General features: G+C 43.5%; 1 protein-coding gene across 1 annotated transcript; it reads left to right on the top strand.

The window, feature by feature from the left end:
* The first annotated feature begins 471 nt into the window (after nt 1-471).
* On the top strand, nt 472-3,076 carry LOC125537539 (uncharacterized). Its single transcript, XM_087544595.1, has 3 exons — nt 472-1,141; nt 1,238-2,155; nt 2,317-3,076. The coding sequence occupies exons 1-3, from the start codon at nt 1,004-1,006 to the stop codon at nt 2,836-2,838; spliced, it is 1,578 nt and encodes a 525-aa protein (XP_087400721.1). The 5' UTR covers nt 472-1,003; the 3' UTR covers nt 2,839-3,076.
* The last annotated feature ends 16,011 nt before the right edge of the window (nt 3,077-19,087 follow it).

Raw genomic sequence — 19,087 nt, 5'->3', positions numbered from 1 at the left:
GTGATTTTCTAGATCGTATGGTTTCTTTGTTCTTTTTGTCAGAAAATAGGGTTTTTAAATGATAATTAGTGGCGCTATTGGTTGGGCCAGGTAGCCCAGCCGAAAAAAGCTTAGCTGGTTCGGGCTAGGAGGTTCCCCATCCGTGCGGACGGAGGGATCGCTCGTACCGAACGTTTTCGTTCGGAAGGAGGGATCGCTTGCACCGAACTTATTTCCTTCGCTCAGCCTCCACACGGGTGACCGATATCAGCGCTAAAAAAAGAGCTCCTGTAGTAAATTAAAAAAAAAGACCTCCCGTAGTTCTTTTCCAGATCCAGATGTTATTCTTATGTTCCCTCCAAAAAAAATGTATTCTTCTGTGGCTGGGCCGAAGAAGAATGTCCCGAACGCCATTGTCACAGATCTAATAAGGTTCAGGCAACTGGGCCAAACCCCCTCAAAAGAAAAGAAAAAGAGGGTAAGTGGCCCAAACTGGTAGAATGTGCAGCATAAGGGGAACCCTAGGCGATCGGATCCATCCTCCCCGGCCGCAGGTTCCGCCACCCCCTGCAGCAACACAACCCCGCAATCCCCTGCCCCGCCGCCGGTCCGAACCCCTGCCGTCCGCCGCCGACCACCACCGCGATCGTTCGTTGCCACCACCTGCGCTGCCTGGGCTATTATGCCTGGCTGCGTTTTGGGCGAAATAATCTCGCTGGAGACAGAGGCGGGAGAAGAGTCGTCGATTTCGTTGTGCAATCGGGTAAGAGAGGAGGAGTTTGATTGCTGTTTGTGCGGCAAGCGCAGTCCAAAAGGAGTAATTATTATTCGGAGTTTGTGTGTTGAGAAGTTGTAACCAGATACTCCTCCCTCTCCTCTAACAATCTCCTCCCTTTTGGAGGAGAGCCGGCCCAAATAAACAAAGGAGTGGGAGGAGTAGGAGGGGTTGCTCATCTATCGAATAAGTTGGTGTCCCTGATTTGTTTTTCGCCGGCGATTAGTCTGCTTTGTTGCGCCGGCCCAAATGAACATAGCAGGAGCGGAGTATTCGAATAAGGCCAGCTCAGGCGTCCGCCATTGTCACAGATCCAATAAGGTCGATCCGATTAGCGCATATCTCCCGACATCATTAAGGCCAGTTGTTGGTCCGATCAGCCACAATGTAAGTTTTTCTTCTTTTGTACCTTATGTTTGTTCTTCACACAAGGTTCATCCCCAAAAGGCTGATTATTTGTTGTTCCAACTAAATGCAATTCAGAAAGCGACTCGCATTGAAGACGCTGCTGACGATGGAGACGGGGACAGACTTAGCAAGCTCCCAAATGACCTTTTGCTCAACATTCTGGAGAGGGTGGACACACTCGATGCATTAAGGGCCTGCTTCCTCTCCAAGCAAATGCTGAAGCTCCCCACCTTGCTCTCGCAACTCTTCCTAAGCGCTGGTTCCATTCCAGGTCACCATGATTCAGCTCGTGTTTTCAGACCAAGTGAAGTACTCCGAACCAACCGCGCTGTGGCTCATGTAACGGATAACATATTGAGCACAAGGAGCCCGGAGATCACCATCAGCAAACTCAAAATCAAATTCGTCTTGACACAGCATGAGTCTCTCACCATTGGCAAATCTGTCGCGCGTGCGATGGCAACCCAGAAGGTTGGCGCAGCCGAGTTTGAGGTCACAACGGACAAGGCTTATAAGATCTGCTCTCCTGCTGATTTCCTCCACTTTGGGAAGCAGTTCAATGATTTTGTCGGTGCTTGTCCGGATGCATTTGCTGGCCTTACGCGCCTGTGGCTGCGCAATATGAGGTTTGGTGAATTCGACATCCCCAACATCCTCAGCACTTGCAAGCTCTTGGAGTCTTTGCGTTTAAGCCATTGCGACTCAGGGATCCATTCTGTGCTGCAAGTAGAACATGCTCAACTTGCTGAGCTCGAGATCGACCAGGGGAAATTTGAGAGAGTTGAGCTGATATGTCTACCAAAACTCCAACGTGTGAGATATAATAATTGGTGCTCTTATGAAGATCCCCTATATTTTGGTTTTGCACCACAGCTTTCGAAGCTCATCCTCACTAAAACTGCTGTCCGTTCGCAAAAGACCCTTGAGTTAAGTCAGCTCCTTGCTAATGTTTCTTCCATAAGCGATCTTCATCTGGATTTTAGAAGTGAAAAGGTACTCATTAGTCATTTGAATCATATCTGTCCATTCTTGCTCTATATATGATGGTTATATATGTAAATAACAATGGTAACTTAAGTTGGTCTTCTCCGCTAGTTGAGAATGTGATCTATATGAAACCTGCACTGAGTTTATAAATTGTTTTTCTGTCCCAGATTTGGGTCCTGCCAGAATGCCCAAAACTGCTCACGCCTGTGCTCAGCAAACTACAGCATGTGAATCTGGACCATCTTCCTGAAGGCTGTGATTTAGCTTGGACAATGTTTATTCTTGAAGCTGCACCCTCCTTAAAAGAGCTGTGCATCACATTATGGGATCATTGGTGCATAATGGCGACAGACAATGAGTTTCGGAAGAAATATGGTTTCTGTGAAAAGATCGACATGAAGTGGAAGCCATATGCCCCTGATTTCAAGCACAAGAATCTGGTTAAGCTCACCATCTATGGCTTCCAACCCGACGACAACCTTCTGCGATACATTAGGTCTGTCATGGAACATGCGGTTAATATGGCAGAGATATCTCTGCATGACAGGAAGGTGTGTGTGAGCTGTAGTGACTTGGATTCTGAGATCAAGGACAAGTTTTGTACATCAAGATATCCACGAACTGCCGAGAAGAGGAAGCAGACAACCGAGGAGTTAGGTTCGCTTGCTATGATTCACTTCAGGTCCTAATTCAAAAAATGTTTTTCTTCGAAAATCACCTGTTCTATCATCTTTTAGTTGGAAGGAGTTCCTGAACCTCATAATTCTGTAGTTACCAAGTCTGTACTCCAGATTTCCCTTAAGTTGAAGCGTGTGTACTATTGCCTAATTGAGGAAATATGTAGTAAGTTCGAACAACGTATTTGTGGCCACCTTTTTATTTGAAACCAAATGCTTGATGCATAGGAATAAGTTGATGTGTTCACTTCCTCTTGATGCAGTCTAATACGTTAAAAATGTGATGGTACAGATGCCATATTCCAGGGGGGGAAACATGCATGATTAGTTTTTCTTTCATCCTCAATCCCTGTATATGAAATTGTTGTTTGGCAAGGGGAGAGGGGGTTGACTTCATAATGTACTACTCAACTAAATAACCAGACCTTCACTGTAAAAAAATGACAAAGCAAATAAATAGCAGTTCGGCACAAAGCATTACACAAGAATCGAAGTACTATCAGCTTTGATATTGTACATTATGAAGTATCAAACACTATCAGTTTAATTGTATCGGAAAATTAAGACCTGACACAGAACAGCTTTTGTCATTTTGCCTCTTTAGGTTCTTCGTCAAGCACTGGCACCTGTAGAATGAGACAAATAGAAACAAAAAGTTACATGTATGATGTATCTCAAGATTAAATTGTACAACTACATGTGTGGCAGTAGTCGGAGAGTTACATGAAAGTTTAATATGCATTAACCGGAAACCGACAAGGTTGAAACTGCTTTAGTTAAACCAAATCGATGAAAAAGAGCTCACCGGTCCATCAAGAACAAACTTGATCCTACAAGGTGCAATCTGTTCATCCTACCATGAACAACATACAGAAAAGTAAATGGAACATCTTTTCCTTTGAGATGCAAACATGGAATAACTGCAATTTATGCCAAAGCTGGGGAGCTCACAACAATCTTAGCATAAATCAGCCCAGATCAGAAATCGCTGCATATATTTGACAGCGCAAGCAATTTGTCAAAAAGCAGGAACGGAGTAGAGCAATCTATTTGCAACTTGAGAGATTGTATCTTATCCATAGAGGTACAAGAATCCCTTATAACAAAGACATGCAAATCCACGCGCCTCGTTTCCCTTGGGATCAACCCTGTGGCATTATGACCACGCGTATAGGAGGTTTTCTTCTTTTTATACCCGCGTGTATGATTCCTGTAGTCGCTCGTACTGGCACATTGCCATCGATGGCAACGCCAACGAGTCCTGCACCAGTCGCTTTGTTCCAGCCGAGTTGTACCAGGCACTGGTTACTCATAGGTACATTTGTGTGAGATTGATTAAGTGCTTCTACTTAAGTTTGGGGCAATCGTGCCTTCATGATGAATTGATGGTGAGCCCAATTTCTAGTTAATGCATGTTTAGGCACCAGTAACGTCTTCTTATACCGTAGTACTACCTCCGTTTCAGTTTACAAGTCCTACGCGTATATCTAGGTTGTCAATTTTATCACCCTAATATAAACTATATAACACAAAAATTATACATTTTGAAAGTAGAAACTCCGAAGTTTATGTTGGTATATTTTTTGTAATATATGACTTGTATTAGATTGGCCAAATTGACGACCTAGGAATACACACACGTCCTATAAACTGAGAGAGTAGTAGTAATCGGTACTAAATCATCGATTAATCAATGAATAGAGACAGACGAGCTAAAAATTAACTTAGCCAGTAGTAATGCATGTTCAGCATTTTATTTGGTAGCCAACAGGAACAGTTAGGATTGCAAATAAGGTCTATTTATTCTGTAGCCAACAGAAACACATAGGATTGTGATTAAGAACGAATTAGTCAGGCTACTTCCAATGCATTAGTGTTTATATGAGGTGCTAAATACATTAAAAACTTTAGCAACTAAAGCCCTCAATACATAGGTGCTTAACTTGCTGGTGCTAAGCATCCTTTATTTAATGATTTTACAACTAAAGTTCTTCATGCATTGGTGGGATTCTTTTATTTAAGTGTTTTGTCTAGGTTCTCGCGCTTGGCATTGTTTCTTCCTGGGTCACCACACTCATCTCTCTCTTCTTAATTACCTTGTCACATCAGATTTTTTGTCTACATGACATCCTTAGCACTTGTACAAGGTGGAGTATTGGAAGGAGCCTCATAAACATTGGACTGGTCAATCACAGGCACAAGCAATTCAAAGATATTGTGTTCCGTGTATCATCATTAACTCCGGTGGGTCACGTCACACTGCCACAATGGACGCACACCAACCCAACTCCGCATGTACTGTTCTTCTTCCCTACAGATTTACCTCGCCCAGGGCTCCAACCTTAAAATTTGAAACTTTTTTGCGACTTTATTGGCAAGGGCATTTACAGTCAAATGTCATATCAAGTGAAATTTTAACAACCTAGCACAGCTCAAACATACCTTTGAAAATATAAAGATAAAATAAAAATACCATTGGTGAATATTAACATTCAGAAAATGTTTATTCTTTTCAATCAGCTTCTCGAGCAATGCACTTGACCTATTTGATTGTTGAGGCTTAAGCAATTTTTCGATAAAGGGTGAGTTTTATTGGCTCAAATGGAGCATCGAGAAGATACAATATGAGCACACACCCGGCCTCTGCATAATTAAAATGCACACAGCCAGTCCAACACACACACACGCAAAAAAAAACGCCAACAACTAGCAAGGTCACAAGACCAAAAGCTATGCATCGGCGTGGAGAAGAGAAAATAAAAAGGAAAAAGGAAAAAAAAACTCCAAAGCGATCAGATCAGCAATGGACAAACTACAATTAATACCATATCCGCACCAACCATTGACATCACATGGAGGCCGATGTTCTTCAACAGCAACGCCTTCAGGAAGGAAGCGACACTCAAGCGCCGCCGTTGCCGGATCCAACTACAAAGGTCAGAATCAAGGTTTTCACCCTGAAAGATAGTCTGAACATATCCAAGCAATGCCTCCAACAAGGTAACGACATATAAAACATCGCCATTGCCAGGTATGACCACTCGGGTCTGACCTAGGCTTTCACCCCGGAGCTCGAGACCAGGTGCTCACAACACCACCATCAAAGCCACACATGTGTTGTCACCATCACTTTTCCGCAATACTAGCAACTACAATTTGACCACCGCCACCCCACAAAACATCCCTGTGCGTCAAGTCGTTGTCCATAGTTTGTAACACACCACAGAAAGTCATCCACCGGATCAAGAGATAACACCTCCTGAAGTCTTTTCGATAACCTCGCTGTCATGGATCCGTAGGAAGTCACTGCAGAACAGTCAGCAGTCACCACCGTCTGGCCAATTTGATCTAAGTCACCACCATCAACCGAGGATTGCAATGACGGCGGCCTGCACCGCACACGCAAAAGGCCACCTCATCGCGGCAAACCCACATGTCCAGAGACCGTCATGGCCGGAGCAGTGCCATTAAAGATGCACCGCAAAAGTAGCCGCCGCAGTGGGACAAGCAACATTGCGACATCAACCACGACGCCAGAGCCACCACCACCGATCGAGGAATGTGGGCGGGGGACCGGAGTAGTGTCCACAGAGAACCGCGGCGAATCTTCAACCCTCTGCCAAAGGCACACCATGACACACACACACCATGGACAGAGGATTGTCAGCCAGATCCGATCTGGAGCCATGAGAGGGCGGTCCTCCAGATTCGATCTGGAGCCATGAGGGGGTCCAACAGCTCGTCGTGGTGGATGAGGGGATCGGCCCCGCCGCAGCCTGGCTGGCCGGAACCAGATCTCAGGGGGTGGGGAGGGGGGTGTTGCAGCCGCGGGGTGCGATGTTGAGGGCGGAAGTGCCCCACCGCCGCCATCCCAGGGACGGCGCGGCTTTGCCGGCGGGCCCTCCGGCAGCGGCAACGCGGGGTTTGAGCGGAGGGGGCGGGCTACCGGCGCCGGCGGCTAGGTTTCCCCCGTGTCGCCCGTGAGGGGCGACGCGGGGGTAGATCTGAAAATTACTGCTCCTCGCTTAAGCAATTAATCATCATGTTTTGCCCAAAATATATGTGAACAATTACGAAGTATACTATACTCCAGTTTCATCACCAAAACACACTCCAAGGAGTCGGGAAAACTATACACGAACACACCGGACCCATTTTTTGCCTCTACATCGAGAATCTACTTCAAACATAATGTACTAACAGACATCATCCACACATTAGTGCAGGATGCTTGCATTGCTTACTAAAAAAATCAGCTTAGCTTTATACAACTGTTTAATACATAAGAGAGTTAGGGAGGGACAATTTTCACGGAATTTTACATCTGAATCACCTATGCCTATTACCAAAACATTTGCCAACTTCAGAACAATCCCATCACAAAACATGGATGAGCCTACCATGGTGGTGTTGGGGAACGTAGTAATAATTCAAAATTTTCTATGTATCACCAAGATCAATCTATGGAGTCATCTAGCAACGAGGGAGGAGTGGATCTACATACCCTTGTAGATCGCGCGCAGAAGCGTTCAAGAGAACAGGGTTGATGGAGTCGTACTCGTCGTGATCCAAATCACCGATGATCCTAGCGCCGAACGGACGGCACCTCCGCGTTCAACACACGTACGGAGTAGCGACGTCTCCTCCTTCTTGATCCAGCAAGGGGGGAGGAGAGGTTGATGGAGATCCAGCAGCACGACGGCGTGGTGGTGGAAGTAGCGGGATTCCAACAGGGCTTCGCCATGGACGAGCTTTAAGTCGTATGGTCGAGCTTTAAGTCTTAACTTCATACCTTACAACTCAGGCAAGTACTCCTTCTTTGACTGATCCATCTTGAACCCCTTCAAGATCATGTCAAGGTATGTGCTCATTTGAAAGTACCATTAAGCGTTTTGATCTATCCTTATAGATCTTGATGCTCAATGTTCAAGTAGCTTAATCCAGGCTTTCCATTGAAAAACACTTTCCAAATAACCCTATATGCTTTCCAGAAATTCTACATCATTTCTGATCCATAATATGTCAACAACATATACTCATCAGAAATTCTATAGTGCTCCCACTCACTTCTTTGGAAATACAAGTTTCTCATAAACTTTGTATAAACCCAAAACCTTTGATCATCTCATCAAAGCGTACATTCCAACTCCAAGATGCTTACTCCAGTCCTTAGAAGGATTGCTGGAGCTTTGCATACTTATTAGCATCTTTCAGGATTGACAAAACCTTTCGGTTGTATCACATACAACCTTTCCTCAAGAAAATCATCGAGGAAACAATGTTTTGACATCCTATCTGCAAGATTTCATAAATAATGCAGTAATCGCTAATATAATTCCAACAGACTTTTAGCATCGCTACGAGTGAGAAAGTCTCATCGTAGTCAACTCCTTGAACTTGTCAGAAAACATCTTAACGACAAGTCAAGCTTTCTTAAGGGTGATACTTACCATCATTGTCCGTCTTCCTTTTAAAATCCATATGTACCTAACAGCCTTACAACCATCAAGTAGTTCTTCCAAAGTCTACACTTTGTTTTCATATATGGATCCTCTCTCAGATTATATGGCCTCGAGCCATTTATCGGAATCCGGGCCCACCATCGCTTCTCCATGGCTCGTAGGTTCATTTTTGTCTAGCAACATGACTTCCAAGACATGTCACGTACCACTCTGAAGTAGTACGCATCCTTGTCATCCCACGAGGTTTGGTAGTGACTTGATCTGAAGTTTCATGATCACTATCATAAGCTTCCACTTCAATTGGTGTAGGTGCCACAGGAACAACTTCCTGTGCCCTGCCACACACTAGTTGAAGAGACGGTTCAATAACCTCATCAAGTCTCCACCATCCTCCCACTCAATTCTTTCGAGAGAAACTTTTCCTCAAGAAAGGACCCGATTCTAGAAACAATCCCTTATTGCTTTCGGTTCTGAGACAGGAGGTATACCCAACTGTTTTGGGTGTCCTATGAAGATGCATTTATCCGCTTTGAGTTCGAGCTTATCAGCCTGAAACTTTTTCGCATAAGCGTCGCAACCCCAAACTTTTAAGAAATGACAGCTTAGGTTTCTCTAAACCATAGTTCATACGGTGTCATCTCATCGGAATTACATGGTGCCTTATTTAAAGTGAATGTGGTTGTCTCTAATGCCTAACCCATAAACTATCGTGGTAATTCGATAAGAGACATCATGGTATGCATCATATCCAATAGGGTGCAGTTATGATGTTCGGACACACCATCACACTATGGTGTTCCAGGCTGTATTAGTTGTGAAACAATTTCCACAATGTCTTAATTCTATGCCAAACTCGTAATTCAGATATTCATCTCTATGATCATATCATAGATATCTTATCCTCTTGTCACGACGATTTTTCAACTTCACCCTGAAATTACTTGAACCTTTCAATAATTCAGACTCGTGATTCATCAAGTAAATATACTCAACATCTACTCAAATCATCTGTGAAGTAAGAACATAACGATATCCACTACATGCCTCAGCACTCATTGGATTGCACACATCAAAATGTATTACTTACAACAAGTTGCTTTCTAGTTCCATTTTACTGAAAACGAGGCTTTCAGTCATCTTGCCCATGTGGTATGATTTGCATGTCTCAGGTGATTCAAAATCAAGTGAGTCCAAACGGTCCATTTGCATGGAGTTTCTTCATGCATATACACCAATAGACATGGTTCGCATGCCTCAAACTTTTCAAAACGAGTGAGTCCAAAGATCCATCAACATAGAGCCTCTTCATGCGTTTTATACCGATATGACTTAAGTGGCAGTGCCACAAGTAGGTGGTACTATCATTACTATCTTATATCTTTTGGCATGAACATGTGTATCACTATGATCGAGATTCAATGAACCATTCATTTTAGGTGCAAGACCATTGAGGGTATTATTCAAATAAACAGAGTAACCATTATTCTCCTTAAATGAATAACCGTATTGCGATAGACATAATCCAATCATGTCTATGCTCAACGCAAACACCAATCTCGATGGTAGAGGGAGCGTGCGATGCTTGATCATATCAACATTGGAAACACTTCCAACACATATCGTCAGCTCACCTTTAGCTAGTCTCCGTTTATTCCGTAGCTTTTATTTCGAGTTACTAACACTTAGCAACCGAACCAGTATCTAATACCCTGGTGCTACTAGGAGTACTAGTAAAGCACACATTAACATAATGTATATCAAATATACTTCTATCGACAGCCTTCTCATCTACCAAGTATCTAGGGTAATTCTGCTCCAGTGGCTGTTCCCCTTATTACAGAAGCACTTAGTCTCGGGTTTGGGTTCAACCTTGGGTTTCTTCACTAGAGCAGCAGCTGATTTGCCGTTTCATGAAGCATCCCTTTTTTCCCTTGCCCTCCTTGAAACTAGTGGTTTCACAAACCATCAACAATTGATGCTCCTTTTTTGATTTCTACTTTTGTGGTGTCAAACATCGCGAATATCTCAAGGATCATCATATATGTCCCCGATACATTATAGTTCATCACGAAGCTCTAGCAGCTTGGTGGTAATGACTTCGGAGAAACATCACTAACTCATTTGGAAGATCAACTCCCACTTGATTCAAGCGATTGTTGTACTCAGACAATCTGAGCACAAGCTCAACAATTGAGCTTTTCTCCTTAGTTTGCAGGCTAAGAAAATCATCGGAGGTCTTATACCTCTTGACGTGGGCACGAGCCTGAAATCCCAATTTCAGTCCTTGGAACATCTCATATGTTCTGCGATGTTTCAAAAACGTCTTTGGTGCCTCAATTCTAAACCATTTAGCATTACGCACTGAACTATCATGTAGTCATCAAAACGTGTATGTCAGATGTTCGCAACATCCACAGACGACGTTCGAGGTTCAGCACACTGAGCGGTGCATTAAGGACATAAGCCTTCTATGAAGCAATGAGGACAATCCTCAGTTTACGGACCTAGTCCGCATAATTGCTACTATCAACTTTCAACTAAATTTTCTCTAGGAACATATCTAAATAGTAGAACAGAAACGTGAGCCACGACATAATTTGCGAAGACCTTTTGACTATGTTCAGGATAATTAAGTTCATCTTATGAACTCCCACTCAGATAGACATCCCTCTAGTCATCTAAGTGATTACATGATCCGAGTCAACTAGGCCGTGTCCGATCATCACGTGAGACGGACTAGTCATCATCGGTGAACATCTTCATGTTGATCGTATCTACCATACGACTCATGCTCGACCTTTCGGTCTCTTGTGTTCCGAGGCCATGTCTATACATGCTAGGCTCGTCAAGTCAACCTAAGTGTTTCGCATGTGTTCTGAGGCCATGTCTGTACATGCTAGGCTCGTCAACACCCGTTGTATTTGAACGTAAGAATCTATCACACCCGATCATCACGTGGTGCTTCGAAACGACGAACTTTCGCAACGGTGCACAGTTAGGGGGAACACTTTCTTGAAATTTTAATGAGGGATCATCTTATTTACTACCGTCGTTCTAAGCAAATAAGATGTATAAACATGATAAACATCACATGCAATCAAATAGTGACATGATATGGCCAATATCATATTGCTCCTTTTGATCTCCATCTTCGGGGCTCCATGATCATCATCGTCACCGGCATGACACCATGATCTCCATCATCATGATCTCCATCATCGTGTCTTCATGAAGTTGTCTCGCCAACTATTACTTCTACTACTATGGCTAACGGTTAGCAATAAAGTAAAGTAATTACATGATGTTTATGTTGACACGTAGGTCATAAATAAATTAAGACAACTCCTATGGCTCCTGCCGGTTGTCATACTCATCGACATGCAAGTCGTGATTCCTATTACAAGAACATGATCATCTCATACATCACATATATCATTCATCACATCCTTTGTCCATATCACATCACATAGCATACCCTGCAAAAACAAGTTAGACGTCCTCTAATTGTTGTTTGCATGTTTTACGTGGCTGCTATGGGTTTCTAGCAAGAACGTTTCTTACCTACGCAAAAACCACAACGTGATATGCCAATTGCTATTTACCCTTCATAAGGACCCTTTTCATCGAATCCGATCCGACTAAAGTGGGAGAGACAGACACCTGCTAGCCACCTTATGCAACTAGTGCATGTCAGTCGGTGGAACCAGTCTCACGTAAGAGTACGTGTAAGGTCGGTCCGGGCCGCTTCATCCCACAATGCCGCCGAATCAAGATTGGACTAGTAACGATAAGCATATTGAACAAAATCAACGCCCACAACTACTTTGTGTTCTACTCGTGCATAGAAACTACGCATAGACCTAGCTCATGATGCCACTGTTGGGGAACGTAGTAATAATTCAAAATTTTCTACGTATCACCAAGATCAATCTATGGAGTCATCTAGCAACGAGGGAGGAGTGGATCTACATACCCTTGTACATCGCGCGCAGAAGCTTTCAAGAGAACGGGGTTGATGGAGTCGTACTCGTCGTGATCCAAATCACCGATGATCCTAGCGCCGAACGGACGGCACCTCCGCGTTCAACACACGTACGGAGCAGCGACGTCTCCTCCTTCTTGATCCAGCAAGGGGGGAGGAGAGGTTGATGGAGATCCAGCAGCACGACGGCGTGGTGGTGGAAGTAGCGGGATTCCAACAGGGCTTCGCCAAGCGCTGCGGGAGGAGGGAGATGTGTCATGGGAGGGAGAGGGAGGCGCCAGGGCTTAGGTATGGTTGCCCTCCCTTCCCCCCCACTATATATAGGGCCAAGGGAGAGGGGGGGGGCACATCCTTGGCCCTTCCTCCAAGGAAGGGTGCGGCCAGGGAGGAGTCCATCCTCCCCAAGGCACCTCGGAGGTGCCTTCCCCCTTTAGGACTCTTCCTTTCCTTATCTCTCTTGGTGCATGGGCCTCTTGGGGCTGGTGCCCTTGGCCCATACAGGCCAAGGCGCACCCCCTACAGCCCATGTGGCCCCCGGGGCAGGTGGCCCCACCCGGTGGACTCCCGGGACCCTTCCGGTGGTCCCGGTACAATACCGGTGACCCCGAAACTTGTCCCGATAGCCGAAATAGCACTTCCTATATATAATTCTTTACCTCCGGACCATTCCGGAACTCCTCGTGACGTCCGGGATCTCATCCGGGACTCCGAACAACTTTCGGGTTACCGCATACTAATATCTCTATAACCCTAGCGTCACCGAACCTTAAGTGTGTAGACCCTACGGGTTCGGGAGACACGTAGACATGACCGAGACGACTCTCCGGCCAATAACCAACAGCGGGATCTGGATACCCATGTTGGCTCCCACATGTTCCACGATGATCTCATCGGATGAACCACGATGTCAAGGACTTAATCAATCCCGTATACAATTCCCTTTGTCTAGCGGTACGATACTTGCCCGAGATTCGATCGTCGGCATCCCGATACCTTGTTCAATCTCGTTACCGGCAAGTCTCTTTACTCGTTCCGTAACACATCATCCCGTGATCAACTCCTTGATCACATTGTGCATATTATGATGATGTCCTACCGAGTGGGCCCAGAGATACCTCTCCGTCATACGGAGTGACAAATCCCAGTCTCGATTCGTGCCAACCCAACAGACACTTTCGGAGATACCTATAGTGTACCTTTATAGCCACCCAGTTACGTTGTGATGTTTGGCACACCCAAAGTATTCCTACGGTATCCGGGAGTTGCACAATCTCATGGTCTAAGGAAATGATACTTGACATTAGAAAAGCTTTAGCATACGAACTACATGATCTTGTGCTAGGCTTAGGATTGGGTCTTGTCCATCACATCATTCTCCTAATGATGTGATCCCGTTATCAATGACATCCAATGTCCATGGTCAGGAAACCGTAACCATCTATTGATCAACGAGCTAGTTAACTAGAGGCTTACTAGGGACATGGTGTTGTCTATGTATCCACACATGTATCTGAGTTTCCTATCAATACAATTCTAGCATGGATAATAAACGATTATCATGAACAAGGAAATATAATAATAACCAATTTATTATTGCCTCTAGGGCATATTTCCAACAGGTGGGAGTTCAAACCATCTAATTTACCCGCGAACTCGTGACAGCCTAGCTAGTTTCCAATACATAGATTATACAGAGCAGATATTCAGGAGTTCATCAGAGTTATCATATGAACAAAGATCTCCATTGATGAACACCAAAGAACTTGGGAACCCTAGAACAGATCTGTGGTGGAAAGGGCAGAGAACTTACCGGAGCTGAGGAAGAAGCGGAAGAGCGCCGCAGTGCTCTGGTACGTTCAGGGTGATGCAGCAGCCAAGGTTGGAGCAGAGACGACGGTCGACGGTCAACGGTGGCGGCGGAGCTCCAGAAGCTGAGCGGTGCAAGGAGGAAGACGCGAAGAGGCACGAGGGGGGGAAAAGAAAATGACCCTTCGGTCCTGTTTATAAAGGCAGGAGATAAGTGTCAGGCGCGAAAATCAAGGGGCCGCGAATTTGGAAGTGAGGCGCAGTTGTCGCCTCGATTGTTGGAGACCCATTAATGAGGATATGTCATATATAGTTTCTCTATAACAGATGACGTCACGACGGTTTACCAAGATCCAAGAAGATGACGTCACGGCGGTTTACCAAATTATGAGAAGATGTTGAAGACGAAGTTTCTGCTAAGGATTGACATGAACGTGTTCAAATCAATCTGGGGCCTAATGTTGGGGATATTACTACTGGGCGTAAACCGGCCAGGACAAGCCGGGTTAACTTCATCAGTAGTTGAGTATGCTTGAAGCCCATGAAGGCAGATAGGAATATTAGATAGGGGCCCAAGGCCCAGAACCGGTTCGAGGCCTGTAACCGTGAACCGGCATTGGTATGTAACTTGTATGGTAAGATAGAAAGAGCGGAGACCGAACCGGACACGTTTATGAGCCGGTCTCGGGACTCTGTAAACCGACGGGTGTCACCCATGTATATAAGGGGACGACCCGGCGGCGGTTCAGAACAACAGACAACAACTCGAGACTTAGGCGAAGCATATTCGCTTCCTGGTCATCGAAACCCCATGAATTCCATCACAACTAGACGTAGGCTTTTACCTTCATTGAAGGGGCCGAACTAGTATAAACTCTCTCGCGTCCCTTGTCCTCTTTAACCCCTTCAAGTTAACCCGTAGCGATGGCTCCACGACTAAGTCCTTTCAAGAGGACATCTGCCGTGACAAAACCACGACAGTACTAGTTCATCCACAGCCCCTTGAGGTAATCCACCACAATGCTGGAGTAGGATATTACACCGCAAGGTGGACCGAACCAGTATAAACCCCTGTGTCTCTTGTCCTTTGGGTTTGTCGAGCTAGGCCGTGGAATTGTTAGGTAGGCAAGTTGGGGAGAAAGAGTTCTTCGTGCGCACCCCAGAGTTCGAACTTCTCAAGGGTCTACGGAACCCAGAATCCGACAACAACTAAGTTGCTAATACTTGCAAATATTCTTTGGCTCCCCTTGTGTCGAATATATAAATTTGGGTTGAATACTCTACCCTCGAAAACTATTGCAATCCCCTATACTTGTGGGTTATCGAGACCTTTTTCTGGCGCCGTTGCCAGGGAGCATAGCTATATTTGTTGAGTCAGTTGGTATTATTATCAAATTGTCACTATGAAGAATCTAAAGGATGCTAAGACTAAGATTTTTCCCTCTAAGACGAGGGGAGGTAAGGAACTGCCATCTAGCTCCGCACATGATTCACCTTCTGTTATAAGTAAGCTTGCAACTCCACCACATGCTATTAATCCTGATATGTCGCAAGTTATTGATGGTGCTACTTCTGCTATGAATGCTACCCTTGATGATGCTAGTACCTTGCTTGATGATAATGTGCCACTAGGTGAATTTCTTGACGAACAAATTGCTCGAGTAAGACAACATGAGATTGTTGAAACTGATGAAGGGCTTGAAACTAAAAATCTTGAAACACCTATTAGATCAAGCCCTCCTAGATTTGACTTGCCAAAGGTACCGGAAGGTTATTTCATGGATGAGGAGACAACTAGAGATATTGTTGCTTGTAAGGATAGAGATGATCTAGAGAAATTATTATGCAAGTATAAAGAAATGACTTTGAATGCTAAAATGAATTGTGATCCTCAGTTTGCTACTTCACCTATCTTTGTTGACAATAAGGATTATGAATTCTCTGTCGACCCAGAGTTGATTACTTTGTTTGAATCTGATCCTTTCCGTGGTTATGAAACTGAAACTGTTGTGGCACATCTTACTAAGTTGAATGATATAGCCACCCTTTTTGCTCATAATGAGAAAATTCACTATTATTATATTCTTAAACTGTTTCTGTTCTCATTAAAGGGTGATGCTAAAGCTTGGTACAATACTCTTGCTCCTGGTTGTGTGCATAGTCCCCAGGATATGATTTATTACTTCTCTGAAAAATATTTCCCTACTCATAAGAAACAAGATGCCTTGCAGGAAATATTTAACTTTGTGCAAATTGAAGAAGAGAGTCTCCCACGATCTTGGGGGAGGCTTCTCCAATTGCTTAATGCTTTGCCGGATCATCCTATTAAGAAAAATGAATACTCGATATCTTCTATAATGGAGTAACCGATGCTTCTAGGCATTTCCTAGATAGTTGTGCTGGCTGTGTTTTTAGGGAAAGAACTATTGGGCAAGCTGAAGAATTATTGAATAACATATTGAAAAATTATGATGATTCGACTCTTCCTGAACCACCACTTAAACCCACTCCGAAGAAGAGGGGTATCTTATATCTTAGTCCTGAAGATATGCAAGAGGCAAACAAATCTATGAGAGAAAAGGTATTAAAGCTGAGGATGTCAAAAATTTACCTCCTATTGAAGAAATACATGGGCTTGATACACCACCACCAACTAAGGTGGTAGAGGTTAACTCTTTAATGAAATCCAATGATAATGATAATCCTCACAATATGCACCCTAGCCAATGCCTTTATGAGTTTGAAAATTACATTAGAAAGCAAGATCACTTCAATGCAAATGTTATGAAACAATTGAAATACAATTCTATATGATTTCTCGCTTGAGTGACTTGTTATTTAGAATCTCAAATGATGTTAGAGGTGCGGGGAAGCATGCTTCTATGGTTTAAACTCAGTTAGAACAAGTTCCTAAATCTCAAAGAGAGTTGTTAGATGAAATGAGTAATAATATCAATGATCATGTTGTTAGAGTAAAGACTAGAGGAGGTAGGATGGCTCAAGAACCACTTTATCCTAAAGTACACCCAAAAAAAATTGAACAAGACTCTCAAAGGGTTAACACTGATGCACATAGTCCTTCTAAAAAGAAAAAGAAGAAGAAAAGTGATAGGACTCTTCATGCCTCTAGTGAGCCTGAAGTAGAAAAACCTCCTGATAATGATAATGAAGTTTCTATCTCTAATGCTGAAACACAATCTGGTAGTGAACACTCACCTTATGATAATGAAAAAGATAATAATGAGGTTCGTGAAGATACTCAAACAAATAATAAAGAACCAGGCAATGATGTTGAGATAGAACCAGCAGTTGATCTTGATAACCCACAACCCAAGAATGAAATATATGATAAAAGAGACTTTGTTGCTAGAAAACACGGTAAGGAAAGAGAACCATGGGTTCAAAAACCTATGCCCTTTCCACCTAAGTCAACTAAAAAGAAATCTGATGAAGAATTTGAATGCTTTGCTGAAATGATTAGGCTAGTCTTTTTGCGTACTCGCTTGACTGATATCTTAAAAATGCCTCCTTAAGCAAAGTACATGAAAGACATCATCAACAATAAGAGAAAATACCGGAAGCTAAAATCTCCACCATGCTTGCTAATTATACTTTTAAAGATGGAGTACCTAAAAAACTTGGAGATCCGGGAATACCAACTATACCTTGCTCCATCAAAAGAAATTATGTGAAAACTGCTTTATGTGATTTGGGAGCTGGTGTTAGTGTTATGCCTTTCTCTTTATATAAAATACTTGATTTGAATGAACTCACACTTACTGAAATATCTTTGCAAATGGCTGACAAATCAACTGCCATACCTATCGGTATTTGTGAGGATGTGCCCGTTGTTGTTGCTAATGTCACTATTTTGACTGACTTTGTTATACTTGAGATGCTCGAGGACGACAACATGTCGATTATCCTTGGTAGACCCTTCTTGAATACTGCAGGGGGTGTTATTTATTGCAATAAAAACAAGGTCACTTTTGACATCAATGGTAATGAGCATACAATGCACTTTCTGAAGAAACAATTCCAAGTAAATGGTATTAAAGTTATTGAAAAACTCTGGCAATCACTATTAGAAGTTTTCACCTACCTCTACCTACATTTAAAAAGAAATATGAAATGCTTATTGTTGGGGACATTCATATCCCCGTCGAGGTAACTTAGTGATTTATGAAAGTTCTTCGGTTTCATGCTAATCGAAAGTGGTTGTTAATAAGACTCGATCAACCTTATTAATGGATCATTTTTGAGAGGTACTCCCTCCGTTCCAAAATAGATGACTCAACTTTGTACTAACTTTCGTACAAAGTTGAGTCATCTATTTTGGAATGGAGGGAGTATGAAGCTGATGAATTTAGTTAGCACTACGTTCTATCCCTACCTTTTGTTTTCTGTTTTTATTAGTTAAATAAAATAAAATGCCAAGTATTGTTTGTTTTCTGAATTTCCCGTGCAATAAAAAATGACCCAAAAATAAAAGTTCTCAGAATGCTCTGAAAATTTATACGATTTTTTCTGAATATTTAAGAACTTTTGGTGCAAATAACATCAGAGGGACACCGGTACGCGTCGGTGCTATACAAACGGTTTTTAACCCCTTTCCGCGACGATGTTTGGAAACGTCTCCAAGTGAGTGTGGGCGATAGGGGGATCCTTCTCACACGACCCAGAAACCTTCGGGGATATGCCCTCCTGGCACACAACCTCGGCAAAATGAGGTCGTGTGCGACCGGCGAGCGCTCTAATACGGTTATACGTACAATAGAGCTAAAAAATATAATTATACAGGTGAAATTGTTTCCGGTCGCAAGTACATCCCACACAGTCAGTCCATGCTAAACATTTCCGTTCGTATGTACATCCCACACAGTCGCTCCAAGGAAAACGTTTCCGTTCGCAGGTACATCACACACAATTTTCCACGTTAAATCGTTTGCGATAGCGTTGCCATTGCACACGATATTAACAATTTTATCGTTTGCGTTATTGAATGCATCAC

This window comes from Triticum urartu, chromosome 2A (genome assembly GCF_056163025.1).
Source record: "Triticum urartu cultivar PI428250 chromosome 2A, HENAU_Tu73, whole genome shotgun sequence".
NCBI classification, from domain to species: Eukaryota; Viridiplantae; Streptophyta; class Magnoliopsida; order Poales; family Poaceae; genus Triticum; species Triticum urartu.
This window is presented reverse-complemented; position numbering and strand designations above follow the sequence as displayed.

Bases quoted from the DNA above. Each gene is read 5' to 3' on its own strand.
- LOC125537539 (XM_087544595.1), top strand. From the start codon at position 1,004: ATGAACATAGCAGGAGCGGAGTATTCGAATAAGGCCAGCTCAGGCGTC. The intron at 1,142-1,237 runs GTAAGTTTTTCT...AATGCAATTCAG, and splicing joins TTGGTCCGATCAGCCACAAT to AAAGCGACTCGCATTGAAGA. The intron at 2,156-2,316 runs GTACTCATTAGT...TTTCTGTCCCAG, and splicing joins TGGATTTTAGAAGTGAAAAG to ATTTGGGTCCTGCCAGAATG.